Source organism: Crocodylus siamensis, chromosome 10 (assembly GCF_052110815.1).
Source record: "Crocodylus siamensis isolate JL-2025a chromosome 10, ASM5211081v1, whole genome shotgun sequence".
NCBI classification, from domain to species: domain Eukaryota; kingdom Metazoa; phylum Chordata; order Crocodylia; family Crocodylidae; genus Crocodylus; species Crocodylus siamensis.
The window spans coordinates 13,284,980-13,308,561 of NC_143404.1; the positions used below are offsets into that span (position 1 = coordinate 13,284,980).

The 23,582-nt window shown below is 46.2% G+C and overlaps 1 protein-coding gene and 1 pseudogene across 6 annotated transcripts in view; one reads left to right on the forward strand and one right to left on the reverse strand.

Annotated features, from left to right (window-relative positions):
* Positions 1–23,582, forward strand: part of LOC149856258 (uncharacterized) — a 198,231-nt pseudogene that overhangs the window by 119,625 nt on the left and 55,024 nt on the right. The window contains exon 6 of the transcript XR_016438376.1: positions 16,391–16,547. The product of XR_016438376.1 is annotated as an uncharacterized LOC149856258 (transcript). The remainder of the gene's footprint in view (positions 1–16,390; positions 16,548–23,582) is intronic.
* The window catches only part of FGF1 (fibroblast growth factor 1), a 54,373-nt gene continuing 33,029 nt past the window's right edge, over positions 2,239–23,582 (reverse strand). For 4 of the 5 annotated variants that reach the window (XM_090020836.1, XM_090020837.1, XM_090020835.1 and 1 more), the window contains 3 exons: positions 18,426–18,627; positions 7,709–7,812; positions 2,239–6,195 (listed from right to left, as the gene is read on the reverse strand). In XM_090020836.1, the coding sequence (XP_089876962.1) occupies positions 6,001–6,195; positions 7,709–7,812; positions 18,426–18,594 (468 nt within the window). In that variant the 5' untranslated portion in view covers positions 18,595–18,627 and the 3' untranslated portion in view covers positions 2,239–6,000. The remainder of the gene's footprint in view (positions 6,196–7,708; positions 7,813–18,425; positions 18,628–23,582) is intronic. The other variant, XM_090020838.1, reaches the window with a different exon arrangement.

Genomic DNA, 23,582 nt, shown 5'->3' on the forward strand with positions numbered 1-23,582 from the left:
CCATACCTTGAGGTATGTGAATGTTGCGATGCTGGGGTGCATGGAGCGTCCCACAGGAGTGCGGCGGGGCCCTCCATGTGCTTGGCAGCAAACACGGAAGTGGACTGGAAGTAATTCTGGTCTACTTCCAGGTCTGCTGAGAAGTGTGCAGCGACCCCCCCTCATGCCCCCTCCCAGCTTGGCGATCAGCCATGGGGGGACCCTGGCTACCCACCCACCCCAGACCCAGGAGGCATAAGTCACCAAGCTGGGGGGGGTGCGGGGTGCCCCCCTTGCACACTTGTCGGTGGACCCAGAAGTGCTTCTGCTCCACTTCTGGGTTTGCTGCCGAGCACGCTGGGGAACCCCCCGCACTCCTGTGGGATGCTCCATGCACCCCAGCATTGCAGCGCTCACAAGCTGCCGGCTACCTAGAGGCATGCAGAAAAAACATTTAAAGCTGTGTCTATGGCTGAATCGCCAAATCTTTCCAAATCTCTCTGAATTGGTTTGGAGGGTTCTGATTCAATTCAGGGTCATTAAAGGGTCCTCTGATTCAATTTGGATTTGGAGATTCAGTGACCAAATCAGGCCGAATCTCCACCGAATCAAATCAGGGACTGAAGCTTCACACAGCCCTAGCAATTATTCACCAGGTACACCAGCCAGCACTGATCCAATAACCGATTAACAGGAGCATAGCCGGGCAACATGGAGAGCAGCTCCCTGCAAGTAAATCTATGGAGGCGAAGGGGCATGGAGTGGGGAGATCAACACCCCCACAGTGAGGGAGGGAATGAGGACAGGGCAGGGGCAAAGGCAGTAGGGCAGAGAGCCCTGAGCCCACAGTGGGAAGTCCACATCCACCCCATACACACATATGGGGCAGTACATGCCCCTCCATACCTTCCCCAGGGGGTGTACACAGCAGTGGGGGGCTACCCTCCCCCACCTGCACCCCCTGGATGAGCTGCCGGTGGCTCCATCCTGCTCCCTGCCCCAGCCATGGGTCCCATGTACCGCCCTGGCTGGACAGTGCCCCCAGCCCCAGCCCCATTCCCTCCCTCAGGTGCGGGTCCTCGATCTGTCCCCCTCCATGCCCCTTCCCCTTCCTCTTCCCCTTCCCCTTCCCAGACTTACGTGCAGGGCACTGCTCTCCACACTGACCAGCTCCATTCCTGGCCACGTGCATGATGCAGCTGCACACATGCATGTGGTGTCCAGGGGCCCCAGCCTACAGGCATATTATATTTATTGGTGACATTAACAGCTGCACCAGCCAAAAAAAGCCAATAACCAATAATGTTAATTTCCCTTTTATTGGTGCCAATCCGATATGGCACCGATATACTGGTGCACCTCTAGTTTTTATTTGTTGGTTCTCTGAAATTTATTTTCTTCCAAGCTGCTAGTTGGGAATTTAGCAGCTTTGTACTTTGGAAAAGTTCTGTTTTACCCCTAAGACCGAAAGATTGAAATCCTCTTTCTACAGAACAGGCAGTGTGTGTGTAAGACTTATCACTACCCCCCCACCACATTTCCCCCTGTTCAGATAGGGCTGTCCTTTGGAATGGAAGTGTTTTTGAAGTCTCTGAGGCTCCTTTGCTCTGTGACTTTGTTGCATGCGTTCTCTAGAACCTTGAAACTCATTTTACATAGGTCACCAATCAGCCAATCACACATTAACAGTTTCTAATCATTAAATTGCAGTTGCCATGAAAATTATGTAATCACAATTTTGTGCAAACTGTGATTTTGGGCAGGCTCTGCAAAAAAGCGCAGGCTCCCCAAAAAAAAAGAAACTTTGCAAAAACAAGATTCTGGCTCCCTCTGGGGAACCGGCAGTCCTCGTGGCTGCTGCGGCTTTGCTGCACAGCCGACTGGGAGGGAAAGGGGGGAGGAGGGCTGCCAGCATGGCAAGATGACTGTCGTCCTTGCTCCTCTCCTTGGTGCTGGCTGTCTGCAAGGGCTGTCCATCATACAACGCTGCCCCTCACCAGCAGTCAGTGGCAAGGAGTGGGGCCGCATGATGGACAGCTCTCATAGCCAGACAGTGGCAAGGGGTGGGGCCACCGATGCCCGCTTGCCCAAACAGAGGTGTGCTGTGCTCCATCCACAAAAATGTCTCATGAAATTGGCTGGCAGCTGCCTCAAGTTCATCAGACCCCTACCCGTAACACCTCCATGTCCCACCAGTTGAGATCCATTGCCTGAAGTCATGTAGTATCCTGCAGTATATCGCTTGTAACTCAAGGTATATTTTGTGTTATACCATTTGATAGACTTTATTATAGTGTTACTGTACCACATTATCTTTATATTTTGCACTTTCACATTCAAAATTATTAGATGGATGACTGATTTTTAAACAACTTTACTTACAGTCACTATGCCGATAGTAAGATAGTTGCAAGCCATTTTCTTTCTGTCATTAAGCAGCAAGATTTCTCATTGTATTTTTGCTCATTTTGCTGTCTATCTCTGTTTAATCCTACCCTGGGATTACGTTATCGTTCAAAGGACCATGTGAGCTACATCTGAATACAGACTATTAGTAGGGCTTGTAGGTTTCTAGACTGTAGGCATGTACACTCCAGGAGTGTAGGTGCAGATCAGATGAACAGCCCTATTGTAAATTTACACTGGATTTTGGTTCTGTTCTGACAGGAAGTTAGGTAAAAACGGCATCTCTGTTCAGCTTGTCTACACAGGAAAGTTACTGAAGAGTTGGGGGGTGGGACGGGGCGGATGACATAAATGTCAAATTTGCAAGCTGTGCTGGAATAGCCCATCGTGGTAGGCCCTTACTCAACAGATCTGTTTCCTGTTCATATTCTGAGCCTAATTTGAGCCACAGTTCTAGGGAGGCAGTTAGAAAGGCCAAAGCTACCGTGGAGCTGAGGATGGCATCCCAAGGTAAGGATAACAAAAAGTTGTGTTTCAGATATATAGGGAGTAAAAGGAAGGCCCAGGGTGGTATAGGACCACTGCTGAACTGGTGACAGACAGGGGGGACAAGGCTGAAGTCCTCAATGAGTTCTTTGCCTCAGGGCTCCTAAAGGAGGGGCAAGACAAGTCTCACAATGGGATCATAGAGAGACAACAGCTGGGTGCCAGACTACCAAGCGTTGACCCTGAGATGTTGCAGAGTCACTTGGAAGGACTGGATGCATTTAAGTCGGCAGGCCCAGATGAGCTCCATCCGAGGGTACTGAAGGCACTGGCCGATATCATTGCACAGCCACTGGCAAGAATATTTGAGCACTCGTGGCGCAGGGGCCAGGTCCCGGAGGACTCGAAAAGGGCAAATGGGGTCCCTATTTTCAAGAAGGGGAGGAAGGAAGATTCAGGTAACTATAGGCCAGTCAGTCTCCCCTCCACCCTTGGTAAAGTCTTTGAAAAGATTATTAAGGCTCATATATGTGACAGCCCAGCAGGAAAAATTATGCTGAGGGGAAACCAGCATGGGCTCGTAGCAGGTAGACCATGCCTGACTAATCTAGTCTCTTTTTATGACCAGGTTACAAAGCACCTGGACACAGGAGTAGGGGTTGATATTGTTTACTTAGACTTCAGGAAGGCCTTTGATACAGTATCCCACCCCATACTGGTGAACAAATTAAGAGGCTGTGACTTGGATGATTACACAGTCCGGTGGGTGGCAAATTGGCTAGAGGGTCGTACCCAGAGAGTGGTGGTGGTGGACGGGTCAGTATCGACCTGGCAGGATGTGGGCAATGGGGTCCCATAGGGCTCGGTTCTTGGACCAATACTCTTCAATGTCTTCATCAGTGACTTGGACGAGGGAGTGAAGTGTACTCTGTCCAAGTCTGTGGATGATACAAAACTGTGGGGAGAAGTGGACAGGGCAGGGAACAACCATGGGCAGACCTGGACAGGTTGGACAAATGGGTGGAAAACAATAGAATGAGATTTAACAAGGAGAAATGCAAAGTGCTGCACCTAGGGAGGAAAAATGTCCAGCACACCTACTGCCTAGGAAATGACCTGCTCAGTAGCATGGAAGCAGAAAGGGATCTCGGAGTCCTAGTGGGCTCCAAGATGAACATGAGTTGTCAGTGTGACGAAGTAATCAGCAAAGCTAACAGCACTTTATTGTGCATCAGCAGATGCATGACAAACAGAACCAGGGAGGTGATACTTCCCCTCTATTGGGCGCTGGTCAGACCGCAGTTGGAGTACTGCATCCAGTTTTGGGCGCCACACTCTAAGAGGGATGTGGATAACCTGGAGAGGGTCCAGAGAAGGGCCACTCATATGGTTAAGGGCTTGCAGGCCAAGCCCTACGAGGAGAGACTAAGGCACCTGGACCTCTTCAGCCTCCGCAAGGGAAGGTTGAGAGCCGACCTTGTGGCTACCTATAAATTCATCATGGGGGTGCAGAAGGGAATAGGTGAGGCTCTATTCACCAAGGCGCCCCTGGGGGTCACAAGAAATAATGGCCATAAGCTAGCAGAGAGCAGATTTAGACTGGACATTAGGAAGAACTTCTTCACAGTGAGGGTGACCAAAATCTGGAATGGGCTCCCAAGGGAGGTGGTGCTCTCCCCTACCCTGGGGGTCTTCAAGAGGAGGTTAGATAGGCATCTGGCTGGGGTCATCTGAACCCAGCACTCTTTCCTGCCTATGCAGGGGTTTGAACTCAATGATCTATCGAGGTCCCTTCTGACCCTAACATCTATGAATCTATGAATAAGCTTTTACTGCATCTGATTCACAAAAGCATTGTAGGTTGTGTACAGCTGTAGGAAAGTAACCTGGATTCACTCTTTCCTTGTGCTCTATCACTGGAGTTGTTCTGTGCTTCAGGCATGGTCCACTCATGCAAATACACATATGTCAAGAGGCTTCCACAGGTAGGGTAGAGAAAGTGCAATCGACTTAGCACTTGCTATTGGTTTAAAGCACGAGGTGGGAAGAACCTTGGTTGACTGAGATGGCTGAGCTGGTAGCTAGAAAATATCTATTTATTGATAAGTTCAGCTCATGATTTGGAAGGGTGCTAACCATGAAGCCGCGGGATGCCATTTTTGTGTCTGTTCAAAATAGAATTACACCTTCAAGTCAAAAACAGACTTTTGGACTGAAATAAAAACAGCAAATTGTTTTAAAACAATATTGTTAGGTAACCACTTCCCTTTCTTCCATGCCCTCCCCTGAAACCACGCTGGCAAAATGAGATCTGCGTCATTCAGTCATCTACATCCTTGCTCAGAGAACATAAAGTGACTTTGAATGCCTATACTTACTATTAATGACCTGTTTAAAATGAACACAGTCACTTAATAAATAAATACAAATTACATATGAAGGGGACTAATAAGGAATTTAGCAATATGAGTGGAGTAAGAAAGGAGTAGTGGCTAGGTTTTAAAAGCATAGGTTGGGGTTAGTTTTTCACCAATCTTGACTGCTTGCACATGATACAGTGGATATTGATACATCTTCATTTTTGTTTATGTGTGTTATATATGGTCTAGATAAATATTTTAATAAATCTATTCCAGGAGAGCTTCACTTTTCTATGAATTGAAAACACACACGCTGGCTCTAAGTGTGTATTCCCCTGGCAATAACCGCATGATTTAGTGTTATTTTAAGCCATGCATTAAGGGCAATAACGTGCCTGTGTGCTCGCTCTGTAGCAGAGTATATGCATGTCCTTTGGAGTCATTTTGCATTTTTCATTGCACACATTTTACCTCTAATGCCAAAGCTCCTATTGTACAGCTCTGACAATGGACAATGGAAAACAAGAAGGAAGTGAAGGCACAACTTGTCCATTGTTCAGGGAGGGGTTTCCCTCATTTCTGCAAAACTTGGTTAGTACAAAACTAAACAGCTCTGATTTTAATATTTAAAGCATTTAAATACTGAAAGCGTCTGGTCATGGAGTTAATCTCTTTGTCGCTCTAGCCAGTAAAGAGAGAGAAAGAGAGAAGAGGTGGTAGTTGATGCATAAGATTCAGGGTTGTCTTACGGCACTTGGGGTAGGATCTTCTAATCAGCTGACACTGGCAGCGGAAGGAAAAGGATTGCCTTCTGGCCATAGTGAGTCCGTGGTCCCAGTTTGGTGCTCCCATTCTTCTTTAAGCCAACGAACCAGTTCTTATCTGCATTCTTCTTAGATGTGTATGTGTTGTAATGATTTTCTTCCATCCTTTCCAGGAACAAGCATTCCTCACTCATTAACTGCTGAAAATGAGGAAGAAATTGAATAAGCACTGCCCTTGCTGTTGTATACAACTGCAGTTATCTGAGCCAGGGGTGACTGGTGCCTCCTGAGTCTGGCAGGGCACAATTTGTGGGCAAACCCAGGGGCGGGCCAAAAGCCCCATATCTAGTCCCATACTTCTGTTCCATGGCTTAGTGCCCCTCCTGCCCCTAACACACCGCCAGCCTGTGTGGCAAGAAAACTGCCCCATCCTGAGCGGTGCCAAGTTAAGGGCCAATCTCAGGGGGTGGCACATGCCCCCCCCACCAGTTGCCTCTGATCTGAGCAATTTCAGTGGGGCTAATTTGCCAATAATGCCCTATCAAAACCCAACCTTTAAGACCATGACACCTGACCTGGGTTCCTTTTTATTGACATGGCTCAAAAGCAGAGCAAGTTTTTTTCTGCGAAGTAGTTTTCTTTGGATTCCCAAATTACTCTTGACATCACAGTAACTTGTTCGTGGCACCTGCCTTTTCATCAGGTACAACAGGGCTGGGATACTGTCCTTTCTGAAAACAGTTCCCGTGGCAGTGCACCCCACCTGCTCAACAGCACCTAGAGTGGACTTTCACTAAATTTCGTGTATCGGTTGGGAAGTTTATGAACGAGATTGTGAGACAGTAGCTTGCTGACTCGGGAGGTCCCCTCCAGTCATATGTCCTGTGTTTTTAAATGTAATGGGCCACATTTATTCCTGGTTTAATTCCATCCAAGTCGGTGCAGTTGGTCACCTTTCCTACAGCTGCTGAGGTGCTAAGTGCAACTGTGGAGGTGATCTCTAAGGTGAATTCACGAGCACTTTCAGCCCTTGAACGCCACGCACTGAATAAGTATTTCAGCAAAGCTGGTCAGAACCAGAAGCTTTGCCTCAATTTGGCACTGATCCTAGGCATCAGATTCACTTAGCAGTTGCAGGATACAGTGACCCACTCACAGTGCAGAATGAAGGGTCCTCTGTAGGGTGACCACATGTTCTGATTTGGCCGTGACGCTCCTGGGTTTTGCAGGCTGTTCAAAAGTCCTAGGCCCGAGCGTGGCGGGGAGGTGGAGTTGCACTTCCGGATTCCAGCCAAATCAAGTCATATGGTCACCAGCCTAGTCCCATGCCATGCATGCTAACCAGTGGGTTTTATAAAACAGGGTTGTGGCAAACCCTGGTGCACCTTCACTGTCATCTGTTTTGCCTATACAGTGCCCTTCCCAGGGTCTGTCTCTGAGAACTCTCAGCAAAAGAGACAGGTTAATGCTGCTGCTATTGCTGCTGCTAAAATCGGAATTGGGACGTATTGAATATTTTGAAGCAATGCTGCAATGGTGTTTATTTATTTATTTATTTATTTTCCCCAAAATAAACTTGGGCAAAGCAATCCAGCTGCAAAAATAACAAACAGACTAATTGTTGCTTGTGTGGGTTTCATTACTCAGGGCTGCAAGATTTCTGCTAACCTCAAACCCTCTCCGCGTCTGGGACCATGCAAACCTCATACTTACTGATCCATATAAAAGGCCATTGGTGTCCATAGCCAAGTACTGTCCAGACTTGGTGCTCTTTATATACACTACGCCCACGCTTTCCGCGCTTAGCTGCAGTTGGACTGAAAGTAAAAATAAAGCAACAACAACAAAAAATGAAAGGGGGGGAAAAGAGAGAATTCACAGATATGGCAGTCAGCCGCGGCAAGGAATTGAATTATTCAGAGTCCCCACTTGTACGGGTCAGACTGTAAGGGAAACATAGAGCAGTAGAGGGATACTCCTTCTTTGCCTCCTCACAGAAAAAATACTATAGGCATATTTCAGAGACGAAGAGGAAATGTTTCTGTTATTTGGGATTCAAATGAAAGGATTTCTTTTATTCAGGACTCCTGTCCCAATTTCCATTTCTGGTTCTAACACAGATTTCCTGCTTGGCTTTGGCAAGTCATTTAGGCCCAGATCCTCAGTGGTATTTAGGCACCTAACTCCTATTCAGATGCTTTACTCCCAGTGAATCAGTAATAAATACTTTTGAGGATTTGGGGCTTGCTGTCTCTTGGTTCCCCACCTGTATAGCAGGTAGAAAACTGTTTCCTTCCTCCTGTCCTTTGTTTCTTGTGTACTAGGAATGCTCGCTACCTAGAAAAGGCCCTGCCTCTATAGCCAGATCTGTACTGCCTCCCTGCTGTACCCAGGACTGCTGTTATGAAGCAAGCCCAGCCCACTCACTCCCACTGGACCTGAGCCCAGACCTACCAATTATGTGAGCCAGAAAGTTTGGAGAGGTCCTGAGCTTGCCCCAGCACTGTTTTCAGGAAAGCCCGAGAAGTGCTGAAGTGTACCCTCAGGGCCCACAAAGTTACCTACTTGACCCCCTTACCTGGCTTGGGTGCAGGTGGAGCAGGAGTGAATGCAGGTCAGACTTATTTGTTGGCAGGGATTCCAGAACTGGTGGAGAGGTGGTAAAAACCTGGCTTAGCTCCTAGTACATTGGGAGCCCTGATGTCTGTTGAGGCCTGCTGATGCTGATGTAACACAGACAATAGTAATAATCAATGAAAATGGTGTTGCTCTAGTTTAATATGCGTATCTAAGTGAAAGCAGAGGTTATTCCTAAATCTTGTTTTATTTAAAAGCATATTTTCTCCATAAACTAAAGTCTGGAGCATGCATTGTTAATGTTATCCTTCCAGCTATAACAAGACCCCAAAGAAGGGCCAGTCTGCATCCTAGAAAATAACACCCCGGAGATATATAAAGTGATCACTGGCTCTTCTACTAGTATAAGCTTTGCTGTTGTTTTGCCATGATATAAACAGGGGTGGAGATCCATTGGCAAGGAAAGGAGGAGTTGGAGAGATCAGGGTATTAAACTTGACTGCCAGGTGATGGGTTTTGTGATGTGGACAGTTGTCCAGCAGGCACTGGACTGAAACCATGAGTTATTTCACACAAGCCAATAGACTTTGACTTTCAGTCAGTACAGACCAAGGCAGGATTTGAACAGGGTGCTTTGAAGTGAAAAGGCTCTGTATCCTTTTGTACGGTCAGGTTGTCTGTACCATACCAGCCATGCTTCTTGGTGTATCCTCTTACACAGAACTGCTCTGTGGTCACTTTTTTCTGCCAGTTACCTTTCCTTTCAGTTTGCTGACTGCGATTGCCTGGTCAAAAATGACAAAAAGCTCAGTGTTTCTTCCCCATGTGTGGAGAGGGAACGTAGCGGGGTAGTGAACCAGGCATCAGCCTTTGACATTCTTTCCATTCAGAAAAACTACTTGGAAACTATGGTGATGGGATAATAAGTACCTAGAGAGGCAGGGATGTTCTTGCCAGCTGTAGTGTGAATAATTGAAACACTACTTTAATACAGGTGAAAACCAGATCCAGCCTTCACAAAGTGAAGAGACTTGCAAAATTAGGGCTAAGCAAAGCAATAGCTTTTGCTGTCCAGCCAGCTCCTTTTCTCTACTGGAAGGTGCTTTATCATTGTGCTGTTGGCAGATGGGTTCGGCAGTCTTCCTTATTTTAGTCTCATCTCTTGACAAGACAAAAGACAATGTTGCCTCTTGAAATAGCAGAAGTCCTTGTCCCCACAAAACCTTTGCTGCTGTGGCTCAGCTCCTTCAATTAGGCACTTACTGTTCAGTAAATGATGTTTAATTAGTAAATTGGATGGGAGCAGATTTGCAGTAATTTGTGACTCTTTTGTCTGCTCTGTTTGAATTGGGATCTGGCATTCAGCAAGCCCTTCAGCTGGAACACCACCAGTCTGTTTTACATTTTGCTCAATGCCACATTCCCAGAACTTGGTAAATGGATTTGAACCAAGAAATGGGAATAGGGGCTGCTGTGTCCTGAAAACAGTCATCAAAGAGTGAGAAAAAACTTTTACCCACAGTGAAGAAGCAAAACCTTCTTTGGCTAGCTGCAAGATTTGTAGCATGCTAGCAGGCAGCAAGGCTATTTAACTGGGGGTGAGAGAGTGCAAGGAGGAGGAAGAAGAGAGGATTTCGGGGAGGGGGGAAGACTGGGTAAAAGCCCATGTCTGGACTTGCAGACCCTCTACAATCCCTTTAGACATCCCATTTCCAGCAGAGTCATGATGAGAGAGAGAAAAATTAGAACTGGTCCCACACCTTTTGCCCAGTTTTGGAACTGAGCATGGAATTCAATTCACCTTGAAGTGTCCAAAAGAATCTGCTAAGTTTTCTTTCCTCAGGTTTCTAGGATGAAACACACCCAAGTCTCATAGGACCTTCCCTGTAGGATGCCGAGGTGTCAGGATGAGGTACTTTCTCAGCACGCATCTTTCCCAACTTTGCCTTGTGCATGTTTGTATATGCTTCAGCTAAGCATCCAAAGTCCTGGACACTAATGAGAACAGGATACATATTCCAACCCTTTTGTGGGTTGTGCCTGACTAATCCCTGGGAACACAAGCACGTGTTCTGTGCAAACACAAGTACACTAGCTCCCCCAGCAGGAGAAGCTTCGTATACTGTCTATATTCACATCCTTTTTGCTTTTTTGTGCGTGTCCAGTTGCTCCTGTTTCTAGCCTGGCTTTGTGTGTGACCTTCTTATTGCTTCTCAGCAGAGCGAGTTGTTTTGCTGAGCCTACACCACTTAGAAGAAGGAGTCCACTCTGCTCTGTGGGTTCTTGCCCCCTCCGTGCTAGTCGGGGCTTTCAACTGGCTACACAAATAACAAAGTGAGACTAGCCCACTCAGTTTTTCCAGAGAGGTCACCAGCCTTTCCTGTTTATGCTTTGATGGAGAGTTTTACTGAGCAATTTTTTCACCCTCCTTAAGCGTGTATAAAACATAGGGGCATGGAACCTGCTAAGCACATACCTTCCAGCACGCAGAAAAATAGCCCGCTACCAGGGTTATTCCACTGGCACATGTCCCTTTCAGGAGTTTCCTCTGTAAATATTTTTTCTTCAGGATATCCAAGTTTAATAGCTCATTTGCACTAGGTTCCTTCTTGGCAAAGGTTTTCAAACATACATCCTTCAGAAAGCAGCATTAGCAACAGGCAGCGTGTTTCCAAAGGGCCGTAAGCGGGCGGCAGTGAGTGACATGTGGTGGAGAGTTCTTTGCGTTTGCTGGTTCATTCCTGGTAGCACAGCCCGCTCCAGTGCCTGCTACTGGAGGAGGGGCTCAAAGGAAGGGGAATGCAGGCTTGGCTCTGAAAAGCCTGAGAGCACGATGGCTTCTCCCGAGCTTCTCTGGGCTTGGGGAAATGAATCCTGGCACTCCCAAGTCCCACATATAAGGGGAGCAACTAGTCTGATGGCTTCAGACTAGCTTCTTGCGGGTGAATATTCAGCAGCACTCCTGTTACAGTGCATCAGCCATTTTACTGGCAATTTCAGCAGCGTGGCCAAGGTCTGAAAGGCTCTACAGGGTGAGCTGCCTTTCGCCAGAAAAAGCGGTCCTCTCCCAGCTTAAAGCTGAGGCATGCTGGGCAAAAAGGAGGAGGGGAAATTACACTGCTCTACCTATACGTGTTCTGCTGTTTTCACAGCTGCCCAGTGCCCTTAGTGCTAAATCCAGCACCACAAAAGTATTTCACAAGGGGTAGAGAGGTCAGTTGATCATTAGGGCACCCCTGCGGCACGGTGTCTGGACCAGCGCTCAGTTGTGACCGTGGGCTTTCCAGCAATATCTGGTGCAGAGTTCTCAAGTGGAAATAAACACACCTATGGATGAAATATATGTGTTCAGTTCCCACCTGTCTCCAGCCCTGCCTGTCAAACTGCAGGCTGCAGCTTCATAGTTTCATAGTTTGTAGGGTCGGAAGGGACCTGAGCAGATCATCAAGTCCAACCCCCTGCCATGGCAGCAAAGAGTACTGGGGTCAAATGATGCAGCCTTAACCTGATGACAGCAGTTTTCAGACAGTGTTGACTGAGACATAGGCAGATACGCAAAAATAACCCAGTACTTAGAAGGCATAGCACTGGGTGGCCAGCTAGGAGGCCGTATGCTTATGTGCTCCTGTACTTGTGCCTCAGCAGATCTGCAAACAATTGTAGTGATCACTGGGCCTCAGCATCTCTGTTGTCTTTATTGGTTTTGGGCAGACACTTACCTTTAAATCAATATGTTGCCTTTTTTAGACTAAAGATATATATTCCTAGGAAACCTGTTGACTTATGCCATGGTTTGCGGCTTCTCTTGGGAGCCTAGCCTTGCTGTGCATCAGAGGGGGCTGCAGCATGTACTTCTTAGACACAAACCTCAGCACCAAAACAGCGTAGAGAAGCCTGTTTCAGTGCATATGAGCCCATCAGCACCTGAACTTGCAGTTGTTGTCCCTGTACTCTTGCCTGCCATAGAACAGCCCAGGTTTGCTGTCTTGACTGCTGGCCCTGGACGAGCTATGAGAAAGCTTGTGTGCCCAGTTTATTCTAGGTTAGTGACATCCAGTCCCTTACTCAAGTGAGGTCATTTTCATTCAGTCCTCCAAGGGTGTGTGCGTGTGTGTGTGTGTGTGTGTATGTGTGTGTGAATGAGTTTTATGATTAAAACTCTCTCACAAACTTCCTTCCACCAAAAAAAAAAAGCTGTGTTGGGGGAGGAGGGAAAAACTACACATGCCTCTGGTTAAAATATAAGTGCTTTTCTTAGAGTTTGTGAAGCACATCTGGCTACTCCCAAGCCATATTTTAGCCAGAGATGGCTGCAGCGTGGAGTCCAGTTATATTCCAGTAAATGTCCAGGAGTACAGTGTGCACGTGTAACAGAAAAATCCCTCCTGTGAATTCAGTCCATTGCATGTGCCAGTGATAGGCGCAGCACTCCACTTCCTCAATCCCAGACCACCTTAAGAGGGAGGTTTGCTATACTCCTACTTTCCCCATCTCTGCCTGCCCAGTCCTCCTCTGGTACTGATTTTAAAAAAATGAAAGCCTCCCAAGCATTGAAAATGTAATAGCTCTAAGAGCCGAAGTCTTCCAAATTGAACCCTTTGAATTTCTGTTCATCTCTTTTTCCCCCCCCTTACATGGCTATTTTCTGTTTTATATCTAAACAGTTTTCAACTGAACCAGTGGTTCTGCAGAGCTCACAATTGATGCTGAATAGTTTAAACAGACAAGCTCAGTACTGAGCTGTTCGGAGTTGTGGACTAGGGAGTCTTCTAGGCTAGGGACAGACATTACACATAAACCAGTTTAAGTGATCAGAAACTCATTTAAACCTGTAACAGAACAGACATTCAATCCACATAAACCAGTTTGAAAATATTCGAAACTGGTTTGAGATAAACCTGGTTGAATGTAGTATCAGACTTAACTGATTTGGCTCAAACTGGTTTATGAGGGGTCTGTCCCAGACCCCTTGCTGGTTTAAGTTAAACCAGACCCGCCCAGCATCCCGGCATGCTGTCTGGGCTGGGCGGAGCTCTGCTCTCTGCTCCAGTGAGCTGGGCTGGCCCCTCCCCTCTGCTCTCTAGCCACAGCAGGGGCAGGCTCTCTGTGTGGCCAGATGCTGGCCTGCCATGGTCCCTGAGGCAAATTCTTCCTTCCCCTCTCTCCCACCTGGAGTCTACCAGCCCCAGCCTCACCTCCGTGGCTTGACTGCAGCCAGGCAGGGACAGAGTTAATTCCTTCCTCTGTTCCCTCTCTCCCCGAACCCCGGGGGTTTGACTGCAGTCTCTGCAGCTTGCCTTCAGCCAGGCAGGGAGGGGATTAATTCCACAGTGTGTCCCAGAGCAGGGTGGGGAGGCTGGAGGAGAGAGGCAACCTAGCCTGTGTGTAGATCTAAGCCCTGCACCTGTGAGCCCAGAGCTAAGACCTGCAGGACCAGGCTGAGAGGTGGGAAGTGTTGGGAAAGACCTGACAATCATCACACATGCTGGAGATGTAGTTAAGGGAAGTTGCAAACAGCTTCACCAAAGAATGCAGATAGCTACATTTACACTATAAAGCAGAACATGTAAAAGGTGGGAATACCTAAACAAAGCCTTTCTGAATGCCTGGCTGTAAGCAGACACTGCCCTCAGGATTAGTACACTAATTCTTGTCTTAACTGGTTTACATTTTAAATTAGATTAAGTTGTGTATGCTGTGTTTTACTGGGCTGTATCTTAGCTTAGGGGAAGATTTTTGGGAGTTCCTTTTGGTAGTTTCTACCAAGAATTTGGTAGTTTTTGCTGTATGCTTTGCAAATTGCTGTGTTCAATACATGCTCGCTTTAGAGAAAGGACTTTTTCCCCATCCTCACTCCTCAGTCTGGCAGCAGCTGCCCCTGTGTTGTGCTAGCCCAGGCTGGTGCCTCATCATGCCCCCTCCACTCCAGCAGGGAGGGGTGAGAGCTTTAGAGGGCACCTCTCTTCCCTCTCCTTTGGCAGTGGCTGGCAGGCATGCTCTAGCGCCCCCCAGCTTCTGGCTTGAGCCACTGCAGGAATGTGGCTGCATTTCCAATTTTAACAGAGAATGTCTGTCCAGTTATTAATCACTTTAAGCTGCACTGCTTAGACTAACCTGTAAAGAGTGAATCAATTCAGGCTTGGGCTGTCTGTCCCTAGCCCTAGAGAAAGGGTGGCCAACCAGTGGCATGGACAGGCTCTGTGATGTGTCACATGGCAGGTTGGGTAGGGGGCGGGCAGCACAGGATTCTATGGGGCAAGAAGCAGAAAGCAGAGCAGTAGATTTAGCAGGAAGCACAGGGCAGAGAGCAGAAAGTAAAACAAAAGATGGGGCTAGGGAAGGGGTTCAGAGTGGTACTCAGAGAGGGCATGAGGCTTAATCAGTGACATCTCTGCTAAGAAGATTGGCCCCCGCTGCTCTAGAGTTTGAGGGCTGGACCTGACTAGTTGATCAGGCATCACAGATGAGGCAGAAAACGGCCTTAATGTAATAGCAGCTGGAGATTTTTCTGCACCAGCAGAATCTCCACATGGTATAATGACTGTGTAGCAAGCTCTGTGTCCCCTGCTCCAACTCTTCCTGGCATAAGAGCTGTGTCACAGGGTCAGAAGCCATGCCATGGTGCGTCAGAAGTGAGAGGATATGAGAGCAGATCACTTTGCACCCCAGCAACTGCCTTCTGGTATATGGTCCCCGAAGGACTGACCACTTTTGCCAGTGAGCTTAGGGAAGAACTTGTGTCCCCAGATGGGGGAGCAAAACATTAGCTTAGGGTCACCTAGTATCTCTTCTTGCATACTGCACCAAGCACACTTTGGCCAGGCCCACAAATCTGGCTTTGGTCTTTCTTACCCAGGAACCAGATTGAACTCCTTAACAGATGTAGGAGATGAGAGAAATGTGAGAGATGTGAGTGTATTCCACTGATTGAGTCTCTCTTAGCTTAAATGAAATGAATAGCATTTGGTTGGGGGGTGTGTGTGCACATGCGTGTGTAATGCTCCTCATACATCACATATCCCACAGAACTTTACAAAGCAAAACTAAAAGAAATACATATTTTGAACATGGAAAAAGAGAAAGGTGGTTTGAAAGCCTTGGCTACAGCACTTTATAGTTATATGAGTTTTCATCCTGAAGAATCTTCGTAATTTTAAACACATTTACATGCATAAAGCCAGTGAAATGTAACCACCTCTGAGGTGGAAGGTAGTAAGAATACTGCTGGCATGAGACTATTCCTATAAAATATGGAGAAGTTCTTACCCTTATTTATTAAAGCTCTGAGCATCAAAAAAGACAGCGCTTTGGCTTCCTTAAAGGTCTCTCATGCATCTCATGAGGATGGCAATGTGGAGACAATGGAGCTGAATGCTCCCAAGAGGCTGGGAAGAGAAACGTTTATGGCAAGATGGGTGGAAACTACAGGAGTCACTGGAAGCACACATGCCGTGTATGTGATTCATAAAGAAACAGTAATTTTACACAGGCCTGGAACTGTGCAAATACTCCACGGTGCAAGTATATGAGAGACCAGACCTATATGCCAATGTGAGGAAAATGAAGTCAGCGGCAGGAATGCGTTATTGACCTTTAAACCCTTGCAAGCAGTGACTGAATTTGTCCAAGGGCTGTAATCTTTCCATGGACTGATATTGCTGAAATAGTATTTTGACATGCTCCCCAATGAACGAATAATGGAACCAAAGAAAACCGTATTTCTTTCTTGTCTCAATAAAAAAAAGGTTACCTATAGCACCAATGATATATTGTACCTCCCCGTCAAAGGATCACTTTAACAATTTAACTCCTGTTCAGTCTACAGGCAGAGACCCCTTCATCCACAACTGAAATGCAGCTGCCACCAGAATGATGTTCATCACTGTATGACAGTGCACAGCAGTCAGAGATAGCAGGGAAGGACTGGAAGTAATGAATAGTTCTGCACCCACCGGAGACTGCAGGGAGGTATCAGGTAAGCAGAACACAGTGACCTCGGTTTGGGTCCTGGAATTAATTTGTCGCAGATTGTTTTGAGGCCCTTTCCAAGCGTTCTGTGACACAAGAGTGACAGAACTTCTAGTGGCACAAGAGTCTCTCTCCTATTGTGATATTAGGAACATAGCACTGGAAGGGGCCTTCTGGGTCATTAATCCACTGCATTCGCAAGCAAAGTATTGTTTCTTTAGTGACCTGAGATGGCCTGATGAGAGAAGTTGTACCTGAATAGCTTCTAGCTTTGGTGAAGTTCAAATCTAAATCGTGTAAGTCGAGCCCACTTCTAGTACTGACTTGGAGCACAGAAGGGCTCTTCTTGAAGCAACCCTAGGACATAACCTCTGTGATCAAACTGGAAGAGCCTTAGCAGTTTGCTGGAGCAGCATTCTAACACAGCCTCAAAAGTCTGAAAGGCCCTTATCTCTGAAGATGGAAGTGAATACTAGAAACTGCAAACTTTAAGACAAATGGGGACCTCTACCTGAAGAGTCTCTCTGCATGCCTGTAGACATTCTGGGAGGCTGCTCCGACACACTGTTATTGCTGCATATTGGAGTGTGCTAATTAGTGCACTCCAGCCAGCCTCTGTGTCTCTTGTATCAGCACCCCCAAGCTTCAAAATGGTGGAGGCGCTTTAGCTAAAGCTCGCTAGATGAGCTTTAGATAAAGCACCTCTGCTACCATTTTGAAGCATGGGAATGCTGATACATGAGACGCTCCAGGTCTTTTAATTAGAGTGGCTCCAAGAGCCGCTCTAATGTGCCCCCCCACCCCTGTAGCACGTGTGAAAAAGCCCTCTCTGCTTTAGTGGCTTGGCAAGGGATTCATCTCTTTGCTGTCTGCTGGAGAGGCTTTCTAGGGACTACACTGCATCCAGTTCTTGTGTCGACCCTAGTAAGAGATAGGGGAGGAAAGAAATGGAAAGAATCTAGTCACAGGTGGGGACTCTGCTAACCGATTGAGTCTGTCTAATGTTTCACTTAGACGTGGTAACAATGGTACCATGCCTGCTCTTTATGACAGGGGAGGCTGCATAAGCACATAAAACACACGTGTTCAGCATAGATTTAGCAATTGCTTTCAGAAAGAAATTAACTGTAATTTTGTTACACAATCTATCACCGAAGAACTCTTTTTTTTGGCCAAATCTTTCCACTGGGGAGCTTGCACGTCCCACAGGAATGCACTGTGCTTTTGCTACATAAGGGAAAGGGAAGGCTACCCAAAGACACGAGCACATTCTGGGCAAAACATTCAGATAAAATACATTCCACACTGAGGAATCTGGGCCTCGGCTCTCGCTCCAAAAGATGACTTAACTTGCAAAGAAGCACAGCTGCGACACACTGCCTGGGAAAACTGGTTCCTCACAATCCCACTACTGTGCCGAAATTTCTAGACTGCAGTAAACGCAAAGATATAACAGATTTATGCCTGACTGCAGAGCCTGGATGTAGGCTGTGAGGATCTTCCTATACGTCTTTCTCCTGGATGCTAACACCTTTTGCAACCTGGCTGTGTGTAGTTTGGCTGTTCAGGACAGACTGAAATGCTGTCTCTCTGGCTGTTGTCCCCCTACCCCATGACTTCATTCCTATCTTACTCTTTCATAAATGCGAGGTGCTGCATGTACTGCCTATCAGTGTATATACAGAGCCACCTTCTTTGTTTCACATGCTGAGCCATTGGCTGGTGCGCAGCCATGGGGAGGGGAGTGAACCTGGCACAGACTGCCTGTCCTTCCCTGACGGGAATGACCAGCCTCCCCGACAGAAAGGGGCAGTAAGATACAGGTAGCCCTAGGTCCACAAGGGAAGTAAGAGCTGAGTCAAGAGCACATTTCTGATTTGCTTACTGTGTTGGTCGCTTCGGTCCCTTGTGCCATCTACCTTGCCATCTGGAAGTATCCTCAAGAAGTAGCCCCCATTGCTGCAGTACAGAAGTTTGGGTTTCTTGTAATTCCCCAAGGGAAGGTTGAATTTTTCCGTCAGGGCGGTGAAAGTTGTTATTTTCCCTTCGGCCATCTCTCAGCCTCTCCCAGCGGCAGGACTTCAGGGCTGTAAGAAATTCAACAGACTTATAGCAGTAATAGCAACAAAGTGTGCAGCACGCTTATTCTAGTCACACTTTTTGAAAGGGGAAAGGAAGGAACCAGGACCTGCCTGGAGGATCCACTGACGTGGCCTATATCACAGGTAATTGTTTTGCCACGAGTTCCCAAGGTGATTCATACAGTGTCTGATGTTTAAGGCAGTGACACGTTCTTGAAGGTAGGGCTTTAAGTGTTGATATTCCCGAAGAGGGAGGGGGCTTTGGTCAGTTCCTCACTTTCCCATTGGCTGTAGCCAGGCTCATCGAGACATTTCTTTTTTTTGTTTATATTTATCATATTAAATGTTTTTGTTCCTTTTTCTATTGACACACATGCTAAAATTACACCCTCCAAAAAAACACTGCAAAAACACACAATGTCTGATCGCAACCCACAAGAGGCAGGAAGCTCAGTAACTTGTACTCCGCCCAGGCCTTACCCTGACTAGATATTGCAACATGTTGTATGCTTGATAGCACATACTGCATCATGGCTCTGCTGTGATAACCCACAGGAGTGGTTCAAAACGGAAGAAAACCCAGGTATAGCAGGGAATTGCTCAGGAGATCAGTAGCGTTTTCATTTGCTGGCATTTATTTGGGTATAGCTCAGATTGGCGGCAGCTGCAAGGTACACCTGTTTGGTCTCTGGTATATGCACTGAGATGGTGGAGTGAGTCTAATTAATGCTGGTCACGTGTGTCCATCACACAGACACAGCAGTTGGCACCCATGTTGTCAGGCTCATCAGAGCCAAGTCTTCAAGTGGAACACATGTGTGGCTTTACTCCAGTTCAGACTCTGGCCCTGCATGGACCTTGAGAGAGAGCTATCTTTCGACCTCTAACAGTGATTCTGACCTCTTCTAATTTCTAATAGGAGTGAGGCGGGATGTGGTTTCCCCACAGGCCCTGCTGTTCCCCGTGCGATACCTGTTCTGCAGCACAGCCTTTGGTCAATAAAGCTGATAAACTGACATTGTTCGTAGGCAGCTCTGAATGCACATGTTCTGGGAATATTATACTTCATAGCACACATGCATAGAAAGGCCTGTATAAGCTTTCATGAAAAGTTAGTATCTAAATTTAGGCATACTTAGTCCTGTAAAAATGGGATTTAAGCTACCTGGCTTAGCAGCCAGGCTTTGTAGTGAGTGAAAGGGCTGATTTTATCTGTGTGCAGTGGTGAGACCACTGCTGGAAGGTAGCTTGCAGTTCCGGTGCCTTGTGTTAAAAAGGAGGTTGAAAAATTGGGGATGGCACAAAAAAGAACTGTACAAATGATTCAAGGACTGGTGACTGCACCTTGCAGCAAGAGCTTTACACAGTTCCATTTATTTATATCTTATCGCAAAGAAGATTGAGTCATACCTCGATTAAAATGTATAAAGGCATTTGAAGGGAGGAAATGCTGGGGGCTAACAGGCTTGCTAACCCAGCAGAGAGAGGCATAACAAGAACCTATGGCTGGACGCCGAAGCCAGATGAATTCAAATCGGAAAGCAGAGGCAAATTTACCAGTGAGTGTGATTTCACCAGTGAAACAAGGTAAAAAGGAAACAGTGGATTCTTGATGGCTCTGGATGGCTCCCAATCCAAACCAGATGCACTTCTGGCAGAACTCCTTTAGCCAAATCCAAGTTACTGGGCTCAGTAAGGGACAGTGGGTGATGCTGATGGCCTGTGGTAAGCAGGAGGTCAGACTCAAGAATCAAATGGTTCTCCTGACTTTAAACACTGTGAACAACTTTCAGCATCTTTTACCGTCTAAGATCCTTGGGAGCACTGAGACCAAATGTAAGGTTGAAAACAAAAAGCATTTTGAAGCCTGCAAGAACTGGATATTACACAACCCTTTGAAGCAGAAATGCTGGTAAGAGCCCTAAGTCTGCAGTAATGGGCATTAGATTAGCACATGCCACACCTGTAAATTTTAATCAGAAGTTGGAGAAACTTTATTGACTACGTGGTGTGTAGGCTTGTTGTTCTGTTTTTATTGCTTGACCACTCTGTCCGGGAAAACTTGCAGTGAGAGACAGGTCCATCTGCCTCTAATTTTCTCAGCGCTAAATTTTTCCAATGTATATTGCATACTCAATGGCAGCTTGATATGCAGACAGAAATATATTAGCATTAGCAATTGGCCAACTTTAGAAAGTTTTGTGGACTGATATGCATAATGACCCAAGAGTTTCTATATTTACTCCAAGCTTTTGCAAACTTATCTGATTTTTTTCTGGTATAAAAGCTAATTCTGAAGTCTCATGAAACCAAGCTATCATTCATATACTGGGCTCCTTATATTTACTGTTTATACAGAAGTCGAGTTATAGACAAAATAAAGACAAAAGTATTGTAAATTCAGACATAAGAATACTTAATTATTTTCTGTTTTAACTATATTATAAACCTCATCCTCTTAGCAACAAGTTGTACATTATAAAAGAGCTGTACTGTATGTGGCAGGATGTGTGGGGGACTAGACCGAGACATTGAATTACTAATATTCAAAGCAAACTACAAAGTTATTGTGCATTGCGTATTGTTTTATGTGTTGAAGCAAAAATCACGTGGTGAAAGTTTATAGGCTGTATGGTGCAGGAGGTCAGAACAGAGTATTATACTAGTTCCCCCTAACCTTGAAATCTCTCAATTTGTAGATGCCTGTAAAGGAATTAGGGGCTGGCTTGCGAGGCTGGGTGGTTTAGAAGTGAGTGTGTAGAAAGCTTCTTGGGTGACCGTGAATTGCATAGTCTCTAGCTGGTTGGTTTTCCTCATTCAACTATATGATGCTCAGCTATTGAAATGAAAAGAGGCCAATAAATTAACATGAATCTGAACCTCAACCCAAAGTGTTTCTTCACTGAGCTCTGAGAGAAACCCAATATTTGAAACATCTGGTTTCTGCTGCATTTCACTACTCTTGCCCAACAAGAACAGTGCAAACAGGCACTGCTTGAAGGGATGGATGGGATACGATGTGAACGAACCACAGCTTAAAGCCAGAAGTTTGGTACACTAAATTGCCTGGTGGGTCACTTAGTACAGAATTAGGCTTTTGGCCCCATGGCAGCCACTGAGCTGTGAAGGGAGATGCTGAGATTTTTAGGGATCAGAGTTTAGCTAAAGAAATGTTTAAAGGAAGGTTGAATCTGGCCTGTGAATGCAAACCTTTTTAAACTATAGTCCTTGAAGCTTAGGAGCATGCAAGGTCCCTCACGTTATGAGTAGAGATGATGCTAACTCGAGCACCTGGGTCTGGGCACCTAAAAACTTGAGAAGTCTGGCTTTGATCTAGACTTTCCCACTGGCCACCCACCGGGCCAATGCGCACACACGAGGTTATGGAAAAGTTGGATCTGAATCTTCCAGCTCTGACCAGTCTCTAGTAACAAGCGGTTTACCAACCCTTCCTGTTACTTCTAAAATAACAGGCAAAGAGTATGGGACATATGGCAAATGAGTGATACTCCTTTCATTTTCCCTTTCAAAATCAGTATGGAATTCACTGAAAAATAAATTGCTTTTTTGCTCGCTTCACAAAAATAATGCTGTTTAAGGGTCCAGAGCAATTGGCTGGTTCAGCGGATTGCTAAGCGATAAAAGTCCCTTTTACTTCTTGATACAAACCAGATGTCTGGTTCACGTCCAGACCAGACTAGTTGTAGCTTTTTTTTTGTAGTCCGGCAGCTTTATTTGGTGGCTTATATGAAAAAAATTAGTGGCCTCTGTCCAGTTCAGACTAAACAGATGTCCTCAATGCTAAAGCACCACCACTCCTGATAACTAATGGGCTTTTGTTTCCAGTATAAGCGGGGCAGCCAATGTTTGTTTGAACCCTAGGGACGACACGTCCCTTTTGCTTCCTGAGGTGGTCTCTGTAGCTCAGGGCATGTTACTGGAAAGCAGTGCAGGAGCTCACAACTGCACGGCACAATCTACACCTGTTCTGTGGTTAAACAAGGGGCTTTGTTCACCAGGGTTTTTAACTTGACTTTTTCACCAGAGATGAGCTGGATCCCTGAACCTGAACCTCCCTTGTGAATCTGAGTTTCTCCTGACCGGTTAGACCTTTCTCTAAATGAGCTTTAAATGGGACCTTAGATTTGGCAAGAGTTGGTATCTGGATCCAAGTGTCGTGATTTCAGTCTAACTTTACAGAAACGCTTAGAGTGCAACAAAAAGTAGTAGAGAGATATGACCAAACCTTTTGCTTTCAGAGCCTTTTCCTCCATTCCTTTTTTTTGTTCAGGCTCTGAATCTGTTTTTCCATCTTCTTCCAGAGGCTTTTTAGGTGGAATTTGGAGAAAAGTATTAAGGAGTATTCCTTATGCTCTTCTCATAAAAAGCTCCGTAATAATTTTTCATAGTCATCTCATAGAACAACACCCATGTCTGTTCCCAGTGCACTACTCAATCATTAGAAAAACACTGACATAATTACATTTATACTTTCTCTTTGGCTCATGTTTGAGGTCTGGGAAGCCAAACATGGACTTGCCTTAGCCATTCCTCCGGGATATCAATATTTAATACAGGAGAATCATAGAATTAGATGGCTTTCGTTGTACAAATCCAGTAGTAATAATATTCTAATGTTGCAACAAGAGAATACAGCTGGGGATAATGAAGTGGGCAATGTGAATCCAGTGAAATGAGAGGATCAGCTGAAGAAGCAAATTCCCATATCTGTTTTGGTGGGGATGATTGTGCAAGTTTAGGGCTTCTTTCCTGCGACACTTTTCCAACCTTGCCTATCACAGCTCTGCCTTGGCTCCTTGTACCGGTGACATCCTGGTTTGGAGCAGGGGCACAGCTGTGATCTGCAGCCATCCCTGCCTGGAGTGTGCTGATCCAAGGTTATTTTCAAGTTTCCCCATCTCTCTGTTAGCCCCACCTGCCTCTGGTCAGGAATGGACTTG